General features: G+C 41.3%; 1 protein-coding gene across 1 annotated transcript in view; it reads right to left on the minus strand.

Annotated features, from left to right (window-relative positions):
• Nucleotides 1-18838, minus strand: part of DGKD (diacylglycerol kinase delta) — a 213803-nt gene that overhangs the window by 127843 nt on the left and 67122 nt on the right. The window contains exon 3 of the mRNA XM_082251540.1: nt 16176-16256. Coding sequence (XP_082107666.1) covers nt 16176-16256 — 81 coding nt within the window. The remainder of the gene's footprint in view (nt 1-16175; nt 16257-18838) is intronic.

Below are 18838 nucleotides of genomic sequence, written 5' to 3' on the forward strand. Positions count from 1 at the left end.
ATCCCTATATCAATATTGGGGACAAACAGGGGGGACCAAAGAATTGGGACTATAAAAATGACCCATATAGCTCTCAGTAATACAACGAGGAGGGACATAATGAAAAATTAGTTCATAAATACATAATAAAACAATAAATATTAGTAACGAATTCATATAAATAGATTGGACGGATATTACCAATTTATACCTATTTTTCATTATTTTTACTATATTACCATGGTTGTCTGTGGTCTCTTTATCCGGGAGCTGCGATGCGCTTCCGGGGCTCCTCCCCTCCCCCTCAGCCATCGGCGCCAGGGGTCGGGCGGATACCAGTGGCGCATCGACGCCACGCTCTACACTCGGTATGCGCACGTCTGGTGACGCCGCACGCCGAGATGTTATTTTTCCACCGGCGTCCATGTGGGGAAGCCAGTTGGCGCCAGTTGCCGTTCGGCATGGATGTCCTACAGTCTCTCCCCTATCCTTATGGACGCATGCGTGACGTTGGGGGGTCGGTTGGTCGTATCTCCATCACTGCCAGCACACCACGGTGGATCTATTCATCACTCCTATGGTTCTGTTTATCCTGGTCTATCGCACTCCTCTAACTATGCCTCATACTGTATTATTTAAAGGTACTACTTCTCTTATCCTCCTCAATTCTCTCTCACCCTATTTTGATTATTTATTTATTTTTCCACTTTTTCACGCATTTAACTTCCATCTTGGGATATTACGTCCTCACCTATGTACCTACCCCCACTCCTTTGCCCCAGTCACTTTTTTACCCACATTTCCTTGCCCATTTTTATTTATTAATTCAAATCTTCCCCCTTTCACTCTACTCCCAGGCACTACCACAAACCCCATGATTTACCTTGCTGTCAGAGTTTGGACTACTCCCATGTACCCTATTACCACAGCTCCCGGAAAAGACGTCCCCCAGGCACCAGTAATATTCAAACTGTATACGGATACTTTGGATACCTTTATAGCTCTGTAAGTATGAGGAGGCTTACAAACCTGCCTTACGTTTCCCTTTCAGCCTGTTTCTTCCCCCTCCCCCCTCTTCTTTTTGTTCTTCACTGCACTACTGGCATATTCATTCAACGAGCTCTTATTTTGTTATAGACAATACATCTACATAATTCGTATATGCTCCTGATGAGTGAACCTATTCACGAAACGCGTAGAGCTACTTTAGATGCTACATGATATCATCATACAATCTATTTATATGAATTCGTTACTAATATTTATTGTTTATTATGTATTTATGAACTAATTTTTCATTATGTCCCTCCTCGTTGTATTACTGAGAGCTATATGGGTCATTTTATATGTGCAATCATGTTACTCTGTGTCAATCATGCCATTTAGTATGTATTTTGTGGTATCAGTGGTTTTGATCATGTTTACCAATATTACTGTACTATTTACTATATATATTTTTTATGTGAATAAATATTGTTTATCTATAAACATTATGGTTCATTATGCTATGATCTTATACACATTTTTACCAGCATATACATATCTGGATACATTTTTATTAATTTCCCTAGATTGCACCTGCGTTTTCATTTAAAGTCCCAAACTCCCTTAGAATTATTCAATTGATTTAGGGATGGAGGTATTGACCCTACCATGTCATATCCTCATTTAAAGTCCCAATTTTTGTCCCCCTGTTTGTCCCATTTTGGATAGAGTAAGAGAGGGTTATAACCCCTAATAGTTTATTTTTTTCCCCATCTGCGTCCCCTTGGGGAGATTTTCCTTCACTTCCTATCCCATAGCCAAAACAGGAAGTGAGAGGAAATCCCTACACATTAAAAAGGAATCCCTTGGGGACCCCCAGGTTCCCAGAACTATTGGAAGATTACCCCTCTATTACTTTTCTGGGGACAACCCAAAATTTGGGATTTTCTTCTACTTTCAACAATAGTGGTAAATAAAAAAAATACACAGAGTGAATCTCCCTAACAGTGCACAGAAAATAATAAAATCTGACAGGGGTTCTAATCCTTCTCCACTATATCGAAAACCAAAAAATAAAATGTAAAATGTTTGGTTAGCTTAGAGAGACACAGCCACTTTGCCTAATCAGGGCAATTGGATAGTCTCCATAACGCTAACTACCCCAAGCCAGTTATATTCACCTCTACCACAAACCTTGCTACTTCCTCTAGGGATGGGCTTAGATGTGTTCGGATCCAAGTCCCAACCCACCTGAGGAATCTTGCCAGGTAGCCATCACTGCACACCGCCAATCATAGGCAGTGAGGCATTTCCTGGCCCGCAGCTGCACATACACACGCTGCCTATGATTGGCGGTGTGTGCAGTGACCGCTTCCTGGCGGGCTACCTCAGGTGGGTTGGGCTTGAACACGCCTGAGCTCATCCCTACATTCCTCTATTGGAACCAGAAGTCAAATGCTGAGTACGTTCCATGTTGGCTGGTGTAGGAGCTTTTTATAGAAATTACAAAACTCAATGACCGTCTCTAATTGAAGAAATGTGGAGCTGGTTACAGGATACAATGCATTTCTAACAGATCTTTGTATTGCTAGTAATAGAATATATTGCTGACATTTAGAACTGAGAAGGGCAAATTGATAGTAAATTCAGGAGCCTGTCATTGCAACCTAGTAGCCAAAAGCGGTTTGAGCTCACACAAGCTTTAGTCTCACTAAGTCAAAGAAGCACACTTTCCGGTGCTTTCAAAGAAGAATAGTTTGCAAATATTGTCAGTTCAGGATGCACCTGAGAGGTTTGTGAGGTGCCCTTACCATATTTTCACACTGACTTGTATAGTGGGTCAAAAGCAAAGTAAGGCAAGGAATGGCAAATTAAACAACAAATCCAAGGGTACTGTGCTCCATAGATGCCAGTTCTAAATTCAAACACTGCATTCATGTTCTTCAAAAATTATTCACAAGTTAAAAAAGAAAAAAGGATATATATATATATATATATATATATATATATATATATATATATATATATATATATATATATATATATATAAAATTAAAAGAACACTTTTTAATCAGAGTATAGCATTAAGTCAAATAAACTCCTAGAATACTGATCTGGTCAGTTAAGTAGCAGAGGGGGTTGTTAATCGGTTTCAGCCGCTTTGGTGTTAATGAAATTAACAACAGGGGCAATAGATGGGCAACAATGAGACAACCTCCAAAACAGAATGATTTTATAGTTTGAGGCCACTGACATTTTTTTCCCTACTCATCTTTTCTTACTACTGGTAGCATGAGGTGATGCCTGGACCCTACAGAGGTTGCACAGACACTCCAACTCCTCAATACGTGCCATTGTTAGAAGGTTTGCTGTGTCTCCCACCACAGTCTCAAGAGCATGGAGGAGATTCCAGGAGACAGGCAGTTACTCCAGGAGAGCTGGACTGGGCCAAAGAAGGTCCTTAACCCATCAGCAGGACTGGTATCTGCTCCTTTGTGCAAGTAGGAACAGGATGAGCACTGCCAGAGCCCTACAAAATGGCCTCCAGCAGGCCACTGGTGTGAATGTCTCTGACCAAACAGTCAGAAACAGACTTAATGAGGGTGACCGGAGGGCCCAACATCCTCTACTGTGCCCTGTGCTCACTGCCTGGCACTGTGAAGCATTATTGGCATTTGTCATTGAACACCAGAATTAGGAGGTCCACCACTGGCGCCCTCAGCTTTTTACAGATGAGAGCAGGTTCACCCTGAGCACGTGACAGACGTTAAAGGGTCTGGAGAAGCCGTGGAGAACATTATGCTGCCTGGAACATTGTTCAGCATGACCGGTTTGGTGGTAGGTCAGTGATAGTCTGGGGAGGCATATCCACTGAGGGACGCACAGACCTCTACAGGCTAGACAATGGCATCCGGTCGGCCATTAGGTATTGGGATGAAATCTTTGGACCCATTGTCAAACCCTATGCTGGTGAAGTGGGTGCCGGGTTCCTCCTGGTGCACAACAATGCCCAGCTTCATGTGGTGAGAGTATGCAGCCAGTTCCTGGAGGATGAAGGAATTGATACCATTGAATGGCCCCCACGCTCGCCTGACCTAAATCCAATAGAACACCTTTGGGACATTACGTTTTGGTCCATCTGGCGCCACCAGGTTGCATCTCAGTCTGTTTAGGAGTTTAGTGATGCCTTGGTCCAGATCTGGAAGGAAATACCCCAGGACACATCTGTTGTCTCAGAAGCATGCCCCATTGTCAGGCATGCATACGTGGGGGCCATACAAACTACTGAGTACCATTTTGAGTTGCTACAATGAAATTTCAGCAAAATAGACTAGCCTGCTGTATAATTTTTTCACTTTGAGTTTCGGAGTGTCTTTGAATTCAGCCCTCTGTAGGTTTATAATTTTCGTTTCCATCAAATGATGTGGCATCCTTTCCTTCCTAACACATTACCCAGTCCATATCAGTATAGATATCCAGCATGATATTTTTCCCTATTGAGATCTGATGTGTTTTCAAAGTGTTCCTTTAATTTTTTTGAGCAGTGTATATTTGAACCCTTAAAGAGAACCTGAATGCTGCTGAAAGCTGTGCTTAGAAAAAGACAGACATAGCGCAAAGGACTAGTCATCAGAACTGCTGGTGATCTTCCTGCTGCTGACCTTTCCCTCATTACTTATGTACCATGAGTTGCTCTGTACTCTGTGTGTGGAGGTGGCCATCATGGTAGGGCTTTTGCTTCTTTCAGGTAAGAGTCTACAGCAACGAGAACAGTGAGCAGCCAAGTAGTGACATCACAAAATCTGGCAAGACTAGCAGTCAGAGACAACAGTGCCTTAATCTTACACTGCTAATATACAACCATAAGGCTGAATACTCTGGTCCCTGAACTATGTAAAAGCTGCTTTAGGCCCCTTTTACAACTGAGAATCCGCCTACTCAGCAGGGGATTTCTCCTCTGATCCCCACTGAGCAGGCGGATGACAGGTTCATGTCTGCGCCTTTGATGCAGAGTGGACACTGACACAGCCCGCTTTCTTCTATGGGTGGACAAATGTAAACAGACCACCTGTCCATTTACATTTGACTGTCATCCGATCCGAGATCCATCTGTCTTTGGCGGATATGATTGGATTGTATGTCAGTGGGTCCATGTCCATTGAAATTCGCCACTCCATAGAGAGCAAAGGATGGTCCAATCCGGTACGCCTAAAAAACTGACAGGCAGACCCGATCTGTCCACTCGTGTGAAAGGGGCCTTAAAAAAAAAAAAGTGCTAACTGGCATTTTAAGAATTTCAACAGCTTGTCATTTCAAAAAAATATTCAACCTTTCAGTCTAAAATAGTGGGTTTGATTTACTAAAACTGGAGAGTGCAAAATCTGGTGCAGCTCTGCTTAGAAACCAATCAGCTTCCAGTTCTTTTTTTGGAAAATCTTACTTGAACAAGCTTAAAGAGGTTGTAACCCCAAATTTGTTTTTTTCACCCTATAAGAGAAACACATAATGAGCTAGTATGCATCGCATACTAGCTCATTATGAAATACTTACCTTAGAACGAACCCCCGCCGTGCCCGTCTTCAGGGATCGTGGCATCCAGCCATCTGATTGGCCGGAGCCGTGGTGACGTCACTCCCGCGCCGTCCATCACGGCACGGGGCTCTGAAGGAACGGCACAAGCTGCCATTCCTTCAGAGCGCATGCACCAGTGACGTCACTGGCTGCATGTAAGGTAACTATCTCCTAAACGGTACATGTTTAGGAGATATTTACAGTACCTATAGGTAAGTCTTATCATAGGCTTACCTATAGGTACAACTTGCAGAGGAGGGTTTACTTCCTCTTTAAGTTAGAGGCTGTTTGGCTACCATGGACAATTGAACCAGATTTTGCACTCTCCAGTTTTAGTAAATCAACTCCGGTGTTCTTTACAATGAACTACTAGTTCCTAATTTAGTCCCGCAAAATAATTTGTTAAAGTGATTGTAAAGGAAAAAATGGTATTTAAAAAAAAATTGTTATACTTACCTGCTCTGTGCAATGGTTTTGCATAGAGCACCCCGATCCTCCTCTTCTTGGGTCCCCTGCCGGTACTCAGGGCCCCTCTTTCTTGCCGAGTGCCCCTATAGCAAGCCGCTTGCTGTGGGGGCACTCATGCATGCTCACTCCCAAGCCGCCTCTCTGCGTCCATAAAGGCAAAGAGCGCAGATCAGCTCCCCCCCCCCCACCCCCGCTCCCACCTTACTGGCTGTGATAGACCGCAGGGGAAGCCAATGGCTCCTGCTGCATCTCAGCCATCCAGGAGGGAGAGACCCAGGAGAGCCTTGAGTTTCATGCACGTCGCTGGATCAAGATTGGCTTAGGTAAGTATTAGGGAGAGCTGAGGAGGCAGCTGCACACTGAAGGTTAAAAAACCTTCAGCCTTTACAACTACTTTAAACTTTGCTCTTTGAATAAGTTCTAATTACAATACTGATGAAACATAAAACAAAGCATGCCAACTATCAAAAAAAAAAAAAAATGTGTGTTCCCAGTTATAGGACAGTAACAATAAATCTCATTCATTATAAAGATCATTATCAGTTAAGTGTAATTAGGGGTCACAGCTCTGCACTTTTATAGTCACAGGCATTCAGAGAATGTCTGCTCTTCATGCAAGTGTTGTGCTATTAACCCACTTCCTGACCTATCAAGCATTGCTCTATCAGCCATATATGCCAATTCTTGTAGAAGGTGTGGACTGAAAAACAAACCACAGTAATAAAACCACTCCTTAGTTGAGTAGACTTTTCTGCCATGGTTCAGCCGACAAAAACCACAGGAGCTAAATATAAACTACAACTTAACTTTTGTTTTAGAATGTTAGCACAAGGGGAAACCATGTTAAATAAATCTATACAATAACCTCAAAGTATTCTAAAGAGAACTGTGGTAGGTTTTCATAAAAATACTTTGAACAACCAAGAAAAATGCCCAAGCATCTGTATTAAGTTGCACCCGCATATATATGTATCAAAGAAAAAAGCAATTCTCACTTTTTCAGCACAAAGTTCATTAAAGAAGTAGTTTGGGGTTCATAAAACAATAAACCTACATACTCCGCTCTATGCTGCAGCATCACATTGGCTCTAAGATCGAGAACTGAGCAATCACATGACCACTGATCGCTCAGTTCACGGTCTGCTCTCTGCTCCTCCAGGGCTCAGTGGAGCTCCAGGTTGGAAAGGGGGCAGGCGAAGTTGGCTTGGGCACTCAGCTGCTTGCTAAGAGTTGGAACCAGCTGTCAATCAGGCAACAGGATCCTTCCAGAGCCTGGAGCAGCTATGCTACGTCAGCTGCCCAAGGCTGTCCATAGACAGAGTGATTTGCTTTCCTGGATCGCTGGATTTTCCATCCCCCCCCCCTCGTGGAGCCTTCTTCCAACGGTGGGGTGAGGCGCGAGGGTGCAGGGAAACCCCCCCTGTAAGAAAACAGGGAACAGCCGCTAGCAATAATCGCATGTGAAATCTGACGGGCTGATTGTACCCGGTTGATCGATTAATCAACTTGGGTATCCAGCCTGCCCATACATGGTTTGAATCTTGCCTGGTTCCTGCTAAACCAGTCAAGATTCAAACTGTTTATGGACGACTGAAGTTGACTTTGGGTTACAGGAGAGCAAAAGCAATTTCACTCCTTTGGCCAAAAAGAGAAGTATGCCAAAACAATCCGTGGTTCTACTTCACTTTTAAGGTGGCATTAAACCTATTAGTATATTGCATACCATGAATGCTCTTCATGTGTTCCTTCTAATAGCAAAATTGTTGAGCATCTCCTATAAATTAAATTCAAATGGTTCTAAGCCACCATTTCCTTTAAGAGGGTAGTTACATTTACGCTACACTTTAATAATACAAGCCTTCAGGTAAAGCAGTGGGGGGGGGGGTCTTGCAAGACGGATTTTCAGAACCGAAGGCATTTCTTTATTATTTCAAGTATTTTTAAAATAGCCTTGTCATGTTACACAGCACTTTACAGAGCATAATGATCTAGTCACACCAGTTCTGTCATATGGAGAATGAACACCATCACAGTGGCCATCACACCAGAAATGTGTCAATATTGGTGCTATGTAACATTTAAGAAGCTTTTAAAACATATTTTTCAATGCAGACTGTCATGTACCTTTGGTGGTAAGCATTAACATTTATAACATTTTTAAAAATCCAGGGGAAATGCAGCTAACTTGCCATTTCTACGCTAGAAATAGTCATTCCTATGCCCGCTTTAGGCTTAAAATGATTGTATATCTCTGACATGAAAATTGGACCAAGCTAATTCTTCAATAGTGTACTTGCTGTCTACAGCCTGGTTACTCTGCTATCTGCAGGAGTCATTTCTGGCAGTGTATGCAATTCCAAGGTATAGAGAGGGAAGGGGGAGTGGAGCTCCAACACACAATAGGTAATTTACAGCATCCCCTGTGCAGGTTTCCCTTTGAGACTGTGTAGAGGGGAGTGTGTTACTTCCCTTCACTCAGGTCTCAGATTACACCCAGCACTCCTCTAAACTGTGGAGTGTAAGACATCAGACCACTGCCTCCTGCCTCTGGAAGCTCAAAAAAAATAAAATAAAAAATAAAAGATGTGTCAATTCTGCATTGTAAACTGATGTAGAGAAGAGATGGCTGCAGACAAATAGGTGCAACATAGCTATATAGGAGAATTGGTTTAATCTCTGTATCACATAGGGCTAGTCACTTCATTGGGTATATGTAAGGGTTTAGAAGCACTTTAAATTATGCCTAAAAATGGCAAATACTGAAAAATGCTACATTTGAAATTTTTGTACATCTAAACATACTATTAAACTTATTTTCTATGTTCTGATCAAAAGATCTCTGTGTCTTGCTTCTAGACTCTAGTAGTGACACCTTGCTTGTAGGCTACGGCGAATAGCTCTCTCCTGGAAATTACTGCTCTCTGATCCCTCGGCCTTGGAGAATTATTCCCAAACAAGAAGAGTGGGCTACACTCTTGTAATGGCCAAGAAAGGTGGGTAGAGCTGGGAATAAATACAGTTCTATTTCGAAATCCCTGACATACAGAAGAGGCGGCTGGTCAATTCAACTGTTGACAAAATATTCTCTTAGTTCCTCCCAAGACCTACTGCTCTCAAGCTCCCTTGTCCCCACCCGAGCCTCTCCTATCCTATGGAACTCCCTAACCCAATCTGTCCGACTATGTCCAACTCTGTTTGCTTTTAGACGATCCTTGAAAACCCTTGTCTTCAGAGAAGCCTATATTCTGCCTAACAACTGTACTTTTATTTTCTCCATCAGCTCATCCTCCACAGCTATTACCTTTTGTATCCTTCCCTTCTAGATTGTAAGCTCCAACGAGCAGGGCCCTCTGATTTCTCTTGTATTGAATTGTATTGTAACTGTACAGTCTGCCCTCACGTTATAAAGCACTGTGTAAAGCACTGTTGGCGCTATATAAATCCTGTATAATAATAATAATAATAATATTGAGGTTTTGGCGGACAGATAATTTATGCCGCAGGAAAATTCCATTTTACACAAGTGCATGCTATTGCATAGAAAGCGGAACCTGTTCCTAACAGTGAAAACAAAACATTTGTTTATTTTTTAATCTGAGCACCCAGACACATCACAACTGCTCCTGCTGCTGGAGTGATCACTTTCATCCAACGTTTTGGAGTCTTTGTAGATGGCAGGAAAAAAAGAACATGGCAAATCACCAATTTAAATCATTTACTTATGTGCTTTTTATCTCCTATACATCATCTAAACTTTTTGCTAGTTTTACACACTAAATGTTTCATAGTATTAACATTTTGGTTCGTGAATTACGACTGCTGGCTTTGACTGGACTCCGTTGTGGTCTTCTGAATTTTGGCCAAGGATGCTTTTACACCTATGGTACTTGCATTTATGCAGAGATGTATAGTAACGAAGTAGAACTACTTAAGTACTGTACTTAAGTACCGAAATGCGGTATCTGTACTTTCCTAGAGTAGAATTTTTTTCTCCTACTTCTACTTTTACTTCACTACATTTTTTCGATGATTTCGATACTTCTACTCAAGTATTTTTTTTTTGTGCTGCATAGTTACTCGTTACTTTTGAAAAAATTACCACTGCCAGAACAGTAGATGGCAGGTTGCATAACGCTCAAAAAAATGTGTATAATGTCATTTGTAAATCAGCGCATACGAAAATAAAGGCTGTGTATAATAAAAGCTGCTATACCAAATCTTTCCAATAAAAAGAAAATATGAAACAAACAAATAAATGGTGCTACAGCGCTTAAAGTGCATCAAGAAACTACTAACAAACACAGGTTAATCATTTGAATAAATCATTTGAAATAATAAAAACAATATGATGTTCAAACTTTTGACTTATTTCTTTAATAACTACATAACACAGTACTTGTACTTCTACTTTCAGTACTTGAGTAGAAATTTTTTTTCAAAACTACTGGTACTTTTTACTTTTAGTACTTAAGTAGCAAATTTTTTGAAAAAACTACTTGCAATACTTAAGTAAAAAAAATGTTGAATACTTTAGTACTTCTACTTAAGTAACTTTTTCTGTGAGCACTTCCACTTCTACTCAAGTAATTTTTTGATCGAGCACTTGTACTTTTACTCAAGTAGAAATTTCGAGTACTTTATACAAGTCTGCATTTATGTGAGAGCTATGCAAAGTGTGGGAGGAACATAAAATTTCATGACACATGTCAAAAGCAAAAGAAAAGTATGATACACACATTTTGGCATGTTTACCATTTTGTTCAATAAAGTGTCATTAAACCCACATCATTAAAAACCGCCAGTAGATGCTGTTCATACCCTGTAACTATGATATTAATTTCCTGTATTTGGAAAATTCTTGTTGATCATGCTGTTCAGGGTCCCTCCCTCCTGGTCTGTGTCCCCGCTGCAGCCGGAGATTTGTAGACCAGCCGACATTTATTGAGCATGCTCCAATATCAGTTCCCTTCTAAGCTGTTCATTTCCTCCTTATCTTATCTGTTCAGCTTATGCGACTAGAGTCTAGGGATGGGCTCAGGCCTGTTTGGATCATAGCCCCAACCCACCCGAGCAATCGAGCCAGGAAGCAGTCACTGCACACCACCAATCATAGGCAGCATGTGTATGTGCAGCTGCGGGCTGGGAAATGCCTCACTTTCTATGATTGGCGGTGTGCAGCGACAGCTTTATGGCAGCATTGGGACTACAATCTGAACATGCCTGAGCCCGTCCCTACTAGAGTCACACATGTGGACATATACACTCTGGATAATTGACAGCCCACTCCCTCCCTCCTCTTCCTCCCTGGCTACTAAACATGGAGGTGGGTTATTACACAAAAATAACGTGCAAAAGTGAGATTTTGCACAAAAATATTAAAGATGCTCAAATACATATTTGTATCACAATTTAAAACATTTGATTGATATTAGGTCTTTATTCTATGTGTTTTTTTTTTTTTAACGTGTGACCAGAGCAGAGGACTAGAAGCTCCTCCATCTGATGTTTCCTGTAAATGGGCTGGGAAATAGCTGGATCACCTGACAACTGTAGATCAATTATGAAAAAAAGCAACTTTCATTTTTTTTTTTTTTTAATTCAAACATATACAGTGCCATCATCCATATACATAAAGAGAAGGCATAATGTAATAATAAACAGTCTGCATTTAGCATCACTTTAAAAAATATTCATGCATGCTGTTTTGCTATGCATTAAAGTGTTGCAGTGCAGCACACATATTTCGCTAGACTTTATTACTACCATAACACTAGATTTACTGCTGAATTAAGAACATGGTGTAATTATTTTTTATCAGACAAGAGGCATTAAAAAGAAATAAAATCTGGAAAGTAGGGCAAAGGACAAGTCACCAGTATTGGTTGAGCCTCGTTTCAGCTGATCTTTCTTAATTACCCATTTACCTTGCCTTGTTCTGCACTGTGTTTGGTGTGCAGGTGGCCATCTTGCGAGCATCCAACAAGGTAAACTGTAAGCAGCAGTGAAATCACTAAATCTCACCGTTTATTTCTGAGACTAAAGTTGGAGGCAGAAGTGCCTTAGATCTCAAAGTGCAAATACATAGCTGTGAGGCTGTAGCTACAGGAGTTCCTAGGCATCCTCATATGTCAGGAAGTGGGCTGCTATTTTCTGGGAGGAATTCAAGGCAAAAAGTACATTTCACAAGGTATTGCTTAGGCATAATTAACAGTCTAAAAACTTTCCTCATAACATAGCTAATTTTTACTTTCCCAACTCCGTTCCACATTATGGCCTTCTTTACAAGGGCAGCTGAGATTGGTAAAAGCAGCTGCAGTTTTATTGCTCCCGACTACAAGGTAACATGGTTGGCAGCCATGTTATTACATATTGCCAAATTCTACAACCTGCCACATTTGGCAGGCAGAACCGTCACCAAAGAGAACCCATTTCAAGTGCACGGGACTGCGCCTCAACAGATATGCAACTGTGTGTAGGCAGTGTAGGCAGTTGCGAAGTGGTGTGGCAGGCTTTCAATGGGTTAAACAGACATATCACCTCTGAGCCTGCATTTGAGAGGGGGCAGTAAAAGGAGGCCTTAAGCATTAAGATTTCTAGCCCTGAAGTCAAATTATTTAACATTTACTGCTTCTCCTGATAGGCCAGCAATGTCCCCTGCATCCACTTTAACCAAGTGGTCAGCTCCCTTATTGATTTGGTGGCTTGGTAAAGTTGCATGGCATCCCTAACTGTGGCCTTCCACAGTGTGGCTCATTTCAGTAGAACTGTTATTTGCTGCATTAAACAAAAGGCAGAATTAGCTTTCACAAAGGTGAGAAGGTTACAAAACAAAAAAAGCAAGAAGTAAACTGCAAGACTTTGAAAGTCCTCATTTGCCTGGGCCATTCCGATGTTGGAGTTGTGGTCTAGATGAATTGAGCTGAGCAGTGTTAATTTTGGCATCGAATTCTGATTTAGTTTTAGTTATAGTCTTTTAGTATTAGTTATAGTCTGACTAAAATAACATTACAGTTTTAGTCTCATTTTAGTCATCTGAAATTGTTTTAGTTTTACTCAACTAAAATATCCAGCACATTTTAGTCAAATAAAATAATTTTAGTCAACTAAAATCGAATGTGTTTAGTTAAATTGTAATGCATTGTTTAAGCGTTTCTATAAAATTTCCAAACTCATTATTTACTCCTGGAGTAAAAAATCGAATATGTTACTATTTATAGTTTTAAGGTTTGAAAAAAATAAAATAAAAATCACAGATACAGATTTAGCCACTCTGGACAGTCTGAAGAGGTGGCCTGTAGTGCATTGCACACAGTGCTCTGGAGAGTGGTCTGAGGAGGCCTGTAATGCTGCACAGTGCTCTGGATGGTGGTCTGAGAAGCCTGTAATGCTGCACAGTGCCCTGGATGGTGGTATGAGAGAGGCCTGTATTGCTGCACAGTGCTCTGGATGGTGGTCTGAGATGAGGCCTGTAATGCACAGTGTTCTGGGTTCGTGGTCTGACTCTGAGAGGCCTGTAATGCTGCATAGTGCTGGCTGGTGGTCTCAGGTCTGTAATGCACAGTGCTCTGGATAGTGGTCTGAGAAGCCTGTAATGCTGCACAGTGCCCTGGATGGTCGTATGAGAGAGGCCTGTATTGCTGCACAGTGCTCTGGATGGTGGTCTGAGGTGAGGCCTGTAATGCACAGTGTTCTGGGCTGGTGGTCTGACTCTGAGAGGCCTGTAATGCTGCACAGTGCTGGATGGTGGTCTCAGGTCTGAGGGATGGCCTGTAATACACAGTGCTCTGGATGCCGGTGGTCAGAGGAGGCCTTTAATGCACACAGTGCTCTGAGTAAACGGTGGTCTAAGGGGAGGCCTGTGATTGTAATGTACACATTCAGAGTGCTCTCTGCTCTGGACAGTCGTCGGGAGTGAGACTCTCGTCGGTGGCCTGTAATGCATAGTGCTGCTCTGGACGGTTGTTTGAGGACTCGGAGGCCTGTAATGCTGGCTGCACAGCCTGTTAACTGCTGTTAAGCAAAACACGCTACAGATTTGAGTGGCTTGCTTGCTGGGAGCAGAAGCAGACAGAGCTCAGTGGAAACCGGAAGTTCATGAGGGTAAAACGTCCCTGCCTCACAATTTTGTTTTGTTTTCGTTCGTTAACGAAAATGTAATTGATTTTCGTCAAGGTTTTCGTCAGTGGACGAAAATGTGGTGTATTTTTCGTTTTCTTTTCGTCACCGTAAAAAGGCAGCCGACTAAAATTTTTATCAAAATGTTTTCGTTGACTAAATTTTGGAGCTGAGGGTTTTACCTGCTAACCACTCAGGCTGGGTGAGGTGCGCGGCGGCCGGGCTATCTTTTCTCATTTTTGCAGTGGGCCATTTTACTCTTATACAAATAATACGAGATATACACACACACACACACACACAGTATGTATACATACACAAAACACGCACACCAATTGCAGTCTTTATTCCACATTGTAGTCAGTGGAAAGCAGGAATTGGACTTCATTTTATATACATTTTATACCCATCTTTAATCTTTAAAGGCCCCTTTTACACTTGTACGACCTGAAAGTCACATGACTTTGACACCGCTTGAAGCAGTGCCTGTGTAATCTTGAGGTCTATGGACCCCAAGACGCATCAAAGTCGGACCAAAATAGTGCAGGGACTACTTTAAAGTTGCACAGATATGAATAGTACTCATTGGAAATCATGGGGTACGACTTGTCATGCAACTTTGCAGTCCCAAGTTGCAGGACAAGTCGCACAAGTGTGAAAGCGGCCTAAATAGTTCACTGATAAACTCAAAACCAAAGCCTTAAATGTATAAAAGGAACCTCCCCATTTAGAGACAGAGGAGAGAGGTTGCAGAAAACCACAACAGTGCATTTTCTTTCAGTTTTTAATTTAGTTGTCTGTGATGTGAAAACTCCTTGATCTTAGTGATACTCATATACTAAAAAGTAAAACTGGCTACACACTAGTAGAATTTTGCTCAAAAGTTTGTTCCATTTTCTAATCGTTAGTAGGGTAAAATTGATATTCATTTTAAATCACAGTGAGAGGAAAATTCGAAAGAACAGGATAGAAATGTTTTCTCAAACAAAAGAATTTCTAACAGTCAAGTTGGCTTTCGTTTGGAAATTGGTAAATTTGGTAAATTGCATCCATGCTAAAACAGATTGTTAAAAGGAAACATTTTGAAGTGCTTTCAAAAAACATTAGTCCAGCCAAATGTAAATTAATTTTGGCACAAACGTTCGCATAAAAAATCTACTAGCTTATGGCTAGCCTTACACTAAAACAGTGACGCCCTGTAGCTGCCCCCAACATCACACTGACAGTGGTCAGCATTACAGAAAGAATATTACAATTTGAATGTACCGTATTTTCCGGCGTATAAGACGATACCCCTAATTTTCAAGTTAAAAAACATAGGCTTTGGGCTATACTCGTGGTATAAGACTACCCCCCCTTTCTGAAGCAAGGCACCACCATTGAAAAACATCAGATTTCTCATAGATCTCCAAGGTACCCCAAGTACTGTAATACATGTAATCTCTCATAATATCTCCAAGGTAACCTAAGTATAAGTATTACCAGTAGATGTAATCTCAAGACGCTGGCTGTGTGGGAATCCTGTACCGGTATACCGGATGTACCGTGGGTTCGGCTACATACAGTATACCGCGCTGAGCCAATCACAGTGAGCGATGTATTCTATTATTGAATGCAAAGCCTGCTCGGATTGGCAGAGTCAGAGAGGCGGGCTGATGTTACTCCGCCAATCCGAGCAGGCTTTGCATTCAATAATAGAATACATCGCTCTCCGTGATTGGCTCAGCGCAGTATACTGTATGTAGCCGAAGCTACGGTACTTCCGGTATACCGGTACAGGATTCCCACACAGCCAGCGTCTTGAGAGATTACATCTACCGGTAATACTTATACTTAGGTTACATTGGAGATATTATACTTGGCGTATAAGATGACCCCCAATTTTGGGGGATTTTTTTGAGGTTCAAATGTAGTCTTATACGTCAGAAAATACAGTAGTTACTGGCAGCAAACACCAGGCAGATGGAATTGGAGGGCAGTGACAAGCCAATATCCCATATCCCACATATTACACAGGTAGAAGACATTTGGTGTTCTATAGTAGGCTGGATACATACTGTGAAACTGTTGTTTAGGTTCTTGGTGCTTGACTCAGCAACACTAGCGTCTGTTATGTCAACCTCTTCAAATATGATAGACTGCAAAAAAAAAAGATAAGACAAGAGTTATAGTGAAGATACAAATCTAACAGGATGGCCTGTAGGAAACAACACTAAAAAGGTGTAGTAGTAATAATTTTAGCAATCACCTAATCTGGAACAAACCGATTTTAATATGAATAATGAGTGGTTTCTCTTCACAATATTAGTTTGATATCATAAATCATTAATAGGGACAAAAGTTCGGTTTAATCTAAATGTATTTATTTATTGTTTATTAAGAAGGCTATTAGAGTCCATTCAGACTAGCACGACCAAGTCGCCTGACAAGTCGCGGTCGGTCGCTCGCCATTGAGTAGTACAGGACCCGTTCTAATAGGAGCGACACAAGTCGCTCCGACTTAGAAAAAGGGTCCTGTACTACTTTGGGGCGACCTCGGAGCGACTTGCATAGACTTCCATTATGTGAAGTCCCTGCAAGTCGCGCCGAAGTCGCCCCTCGAAGTCGGATCGCGCCAGTCTGAATGGGCTGTAACATGTACATACAATGTACCAAATTAGTATTATACATATCTTAATGTTAATACACTCTTCAAAAATAAATAAGAAATACATTGCCACAATATTAAACCATACTACGAGAAACAAGAAAACATAGGTAGTAAAATATCTGGCCATCAAAAGGTTGATAAATCCTAACTTATAAGGAAAAATAGTAAAAATTGAATTCAAGGCGTAAAGAACCTCAATAAAGTTATAATACAATTTTTCCTTTTTCCTCTTCAGTCAGCCCTACAACCAACATGAAAAAAAGAAAAGAAAGAAAGAAAAAAAATTTTTTTTTTACTCTTACAAAAAGTATGATGTGAATTCTGAAGAATTTCTAAAATATTTTCACACACTGCCATGTATTGCTATATACATCCGATTTGTCATTTTCCCAGAAGGCCATTTATTTCATGTGACATAAAAAGTCCATCTCACATACCCATTCAATCAGGGGTGGCGGGCCCAATTTACGCCAGTTTCTGGATAGAACCGTGCGTGCTGTGGTTAGAAAGTAGCGAAGTAAGCCTTTTTTTTCTGTTTATAGGACCCAGGTATCCTTGATAACATTTTATTTAGATAATCATTAGGAATCCAATCTCCAACCAATTTATAATCTAGTTGGAGAATTTTATCCCAGAATACCAAATGTTTGGTATGGAGGCATCCATATTATGTAGAGTTGTAAGGCATCTATACCATCTAGATAAGATCTTATAATTACATTACCAAGCTTTATTAGATATGGAGGCTTAGTGAGTGAACATTAGTATCGTATCCCAAGCTATGTCTTCTTCAGTAACAGCAAGATCCCCCTTTATGAAGCAAAAATCCATTAGATCTAACTCGAGCCGAGGGGTTATGGTAATGGGCTAAGATTTTATAAAGTATATTAGTTCCCAATCCTATTTGCTGGAGAGATACCAAGAGGTGAGGGTAAATCATTAAATAGGCACATAGGTTTAATTGACAAACAGTCCTAAAGTATCTCGAAACTTAAAAATAAGAAATAAATACACTGCTCAAAAAAATTAAAGGAATACTTTGAAAACACATCAAATGGATATCTATACTGATATGGACTGGGTAATGTGTTAGGTAAGAAAGGATGCCACATTGCTTGATGGAAATGATCAGCCTACAGAGGGCTAAATTCAAAGACACCCCGAAAATCAAAGTAAAATAATTAGGCAGCAGGCTAGTCCATTTTGCTGGAATTTCATTGCAGCAACTCTACAGGTTAGACAATGGCACCCTGACTGCCATTAGGTATTGGGATGAAATTCCTTGGACCCATTGTCAGATCCTACGTTGGGTCCTGGGTTCCTCCTGGTGCACAGATCATACTTACCTCCTCTGTGTAGTGGTTTTGCACAGGGCAGCCCGTATCCCCCTCTTTGGCTCTCCTGGCCCCTCCCTCGCTTTGAGTGCCCTCACAACGAGCAGCTTGCTATGGGGTCACCGACCTGAGGCAAAGCTCCATGTATCCATTCAGACACAGAGCTGCCATTTGGTCCTGCCCCCTCTATTGCCTCATTGGCTAACTGACTGACAGAAGTGGGAGACAATGGCGGCGCTGCAGTGTCTTAGCCAATGAGGAGGGGAGTCCCGGAGGGCTGGAACAGTCGTGGACATCGCTGAATCGAGAGGGGGCTCAGGTAAGCATTTGGGGTGGGGGGGCTGAGAATGATAGATTAGGATAAAAAAAACCTTCTGACTTTACAACCCCTTTAACTATGTAGTGCAAGGGCCTGCCTGATTGCATACAAATTAAAAGTGTTTAGGTTTGACTTTATATTATATGGTTTTGGTAAATCTAAAACAAAAAGTGTACAAGAAAATTGTAAAATGTATGGCCAGCCTAATCCAATCAAAATTTAAACTGTATAAACATACACACACTGCCCACTACAAGTAAACCACCTTGCTTTACAGATAGAAAAGTCAGCTAGGGAGTGTAAGGCTCCATTCACACCTTTGTATTCCGGATCGAAGGTGGAATCACCACGATTCTGTCCGCTTGTAATTCCGTTACAAATCGCAGCAAAGTACCGGAACTTCTTTTGGGCGACAGG

The sequence above is a fragment of the Pelophylax lessonae genome (assembly GCF_965119305.1).
Source record: "Pelophylax lessonae genome assembly, chromosome: 3".
Classification (NCBI taxonomy): domain Eukaryota; kingdom Metazoa; phylum Chordata; class Amphibia; order Anura; family Ranidae; genus Pelophylax; species Pelophylax lessonae.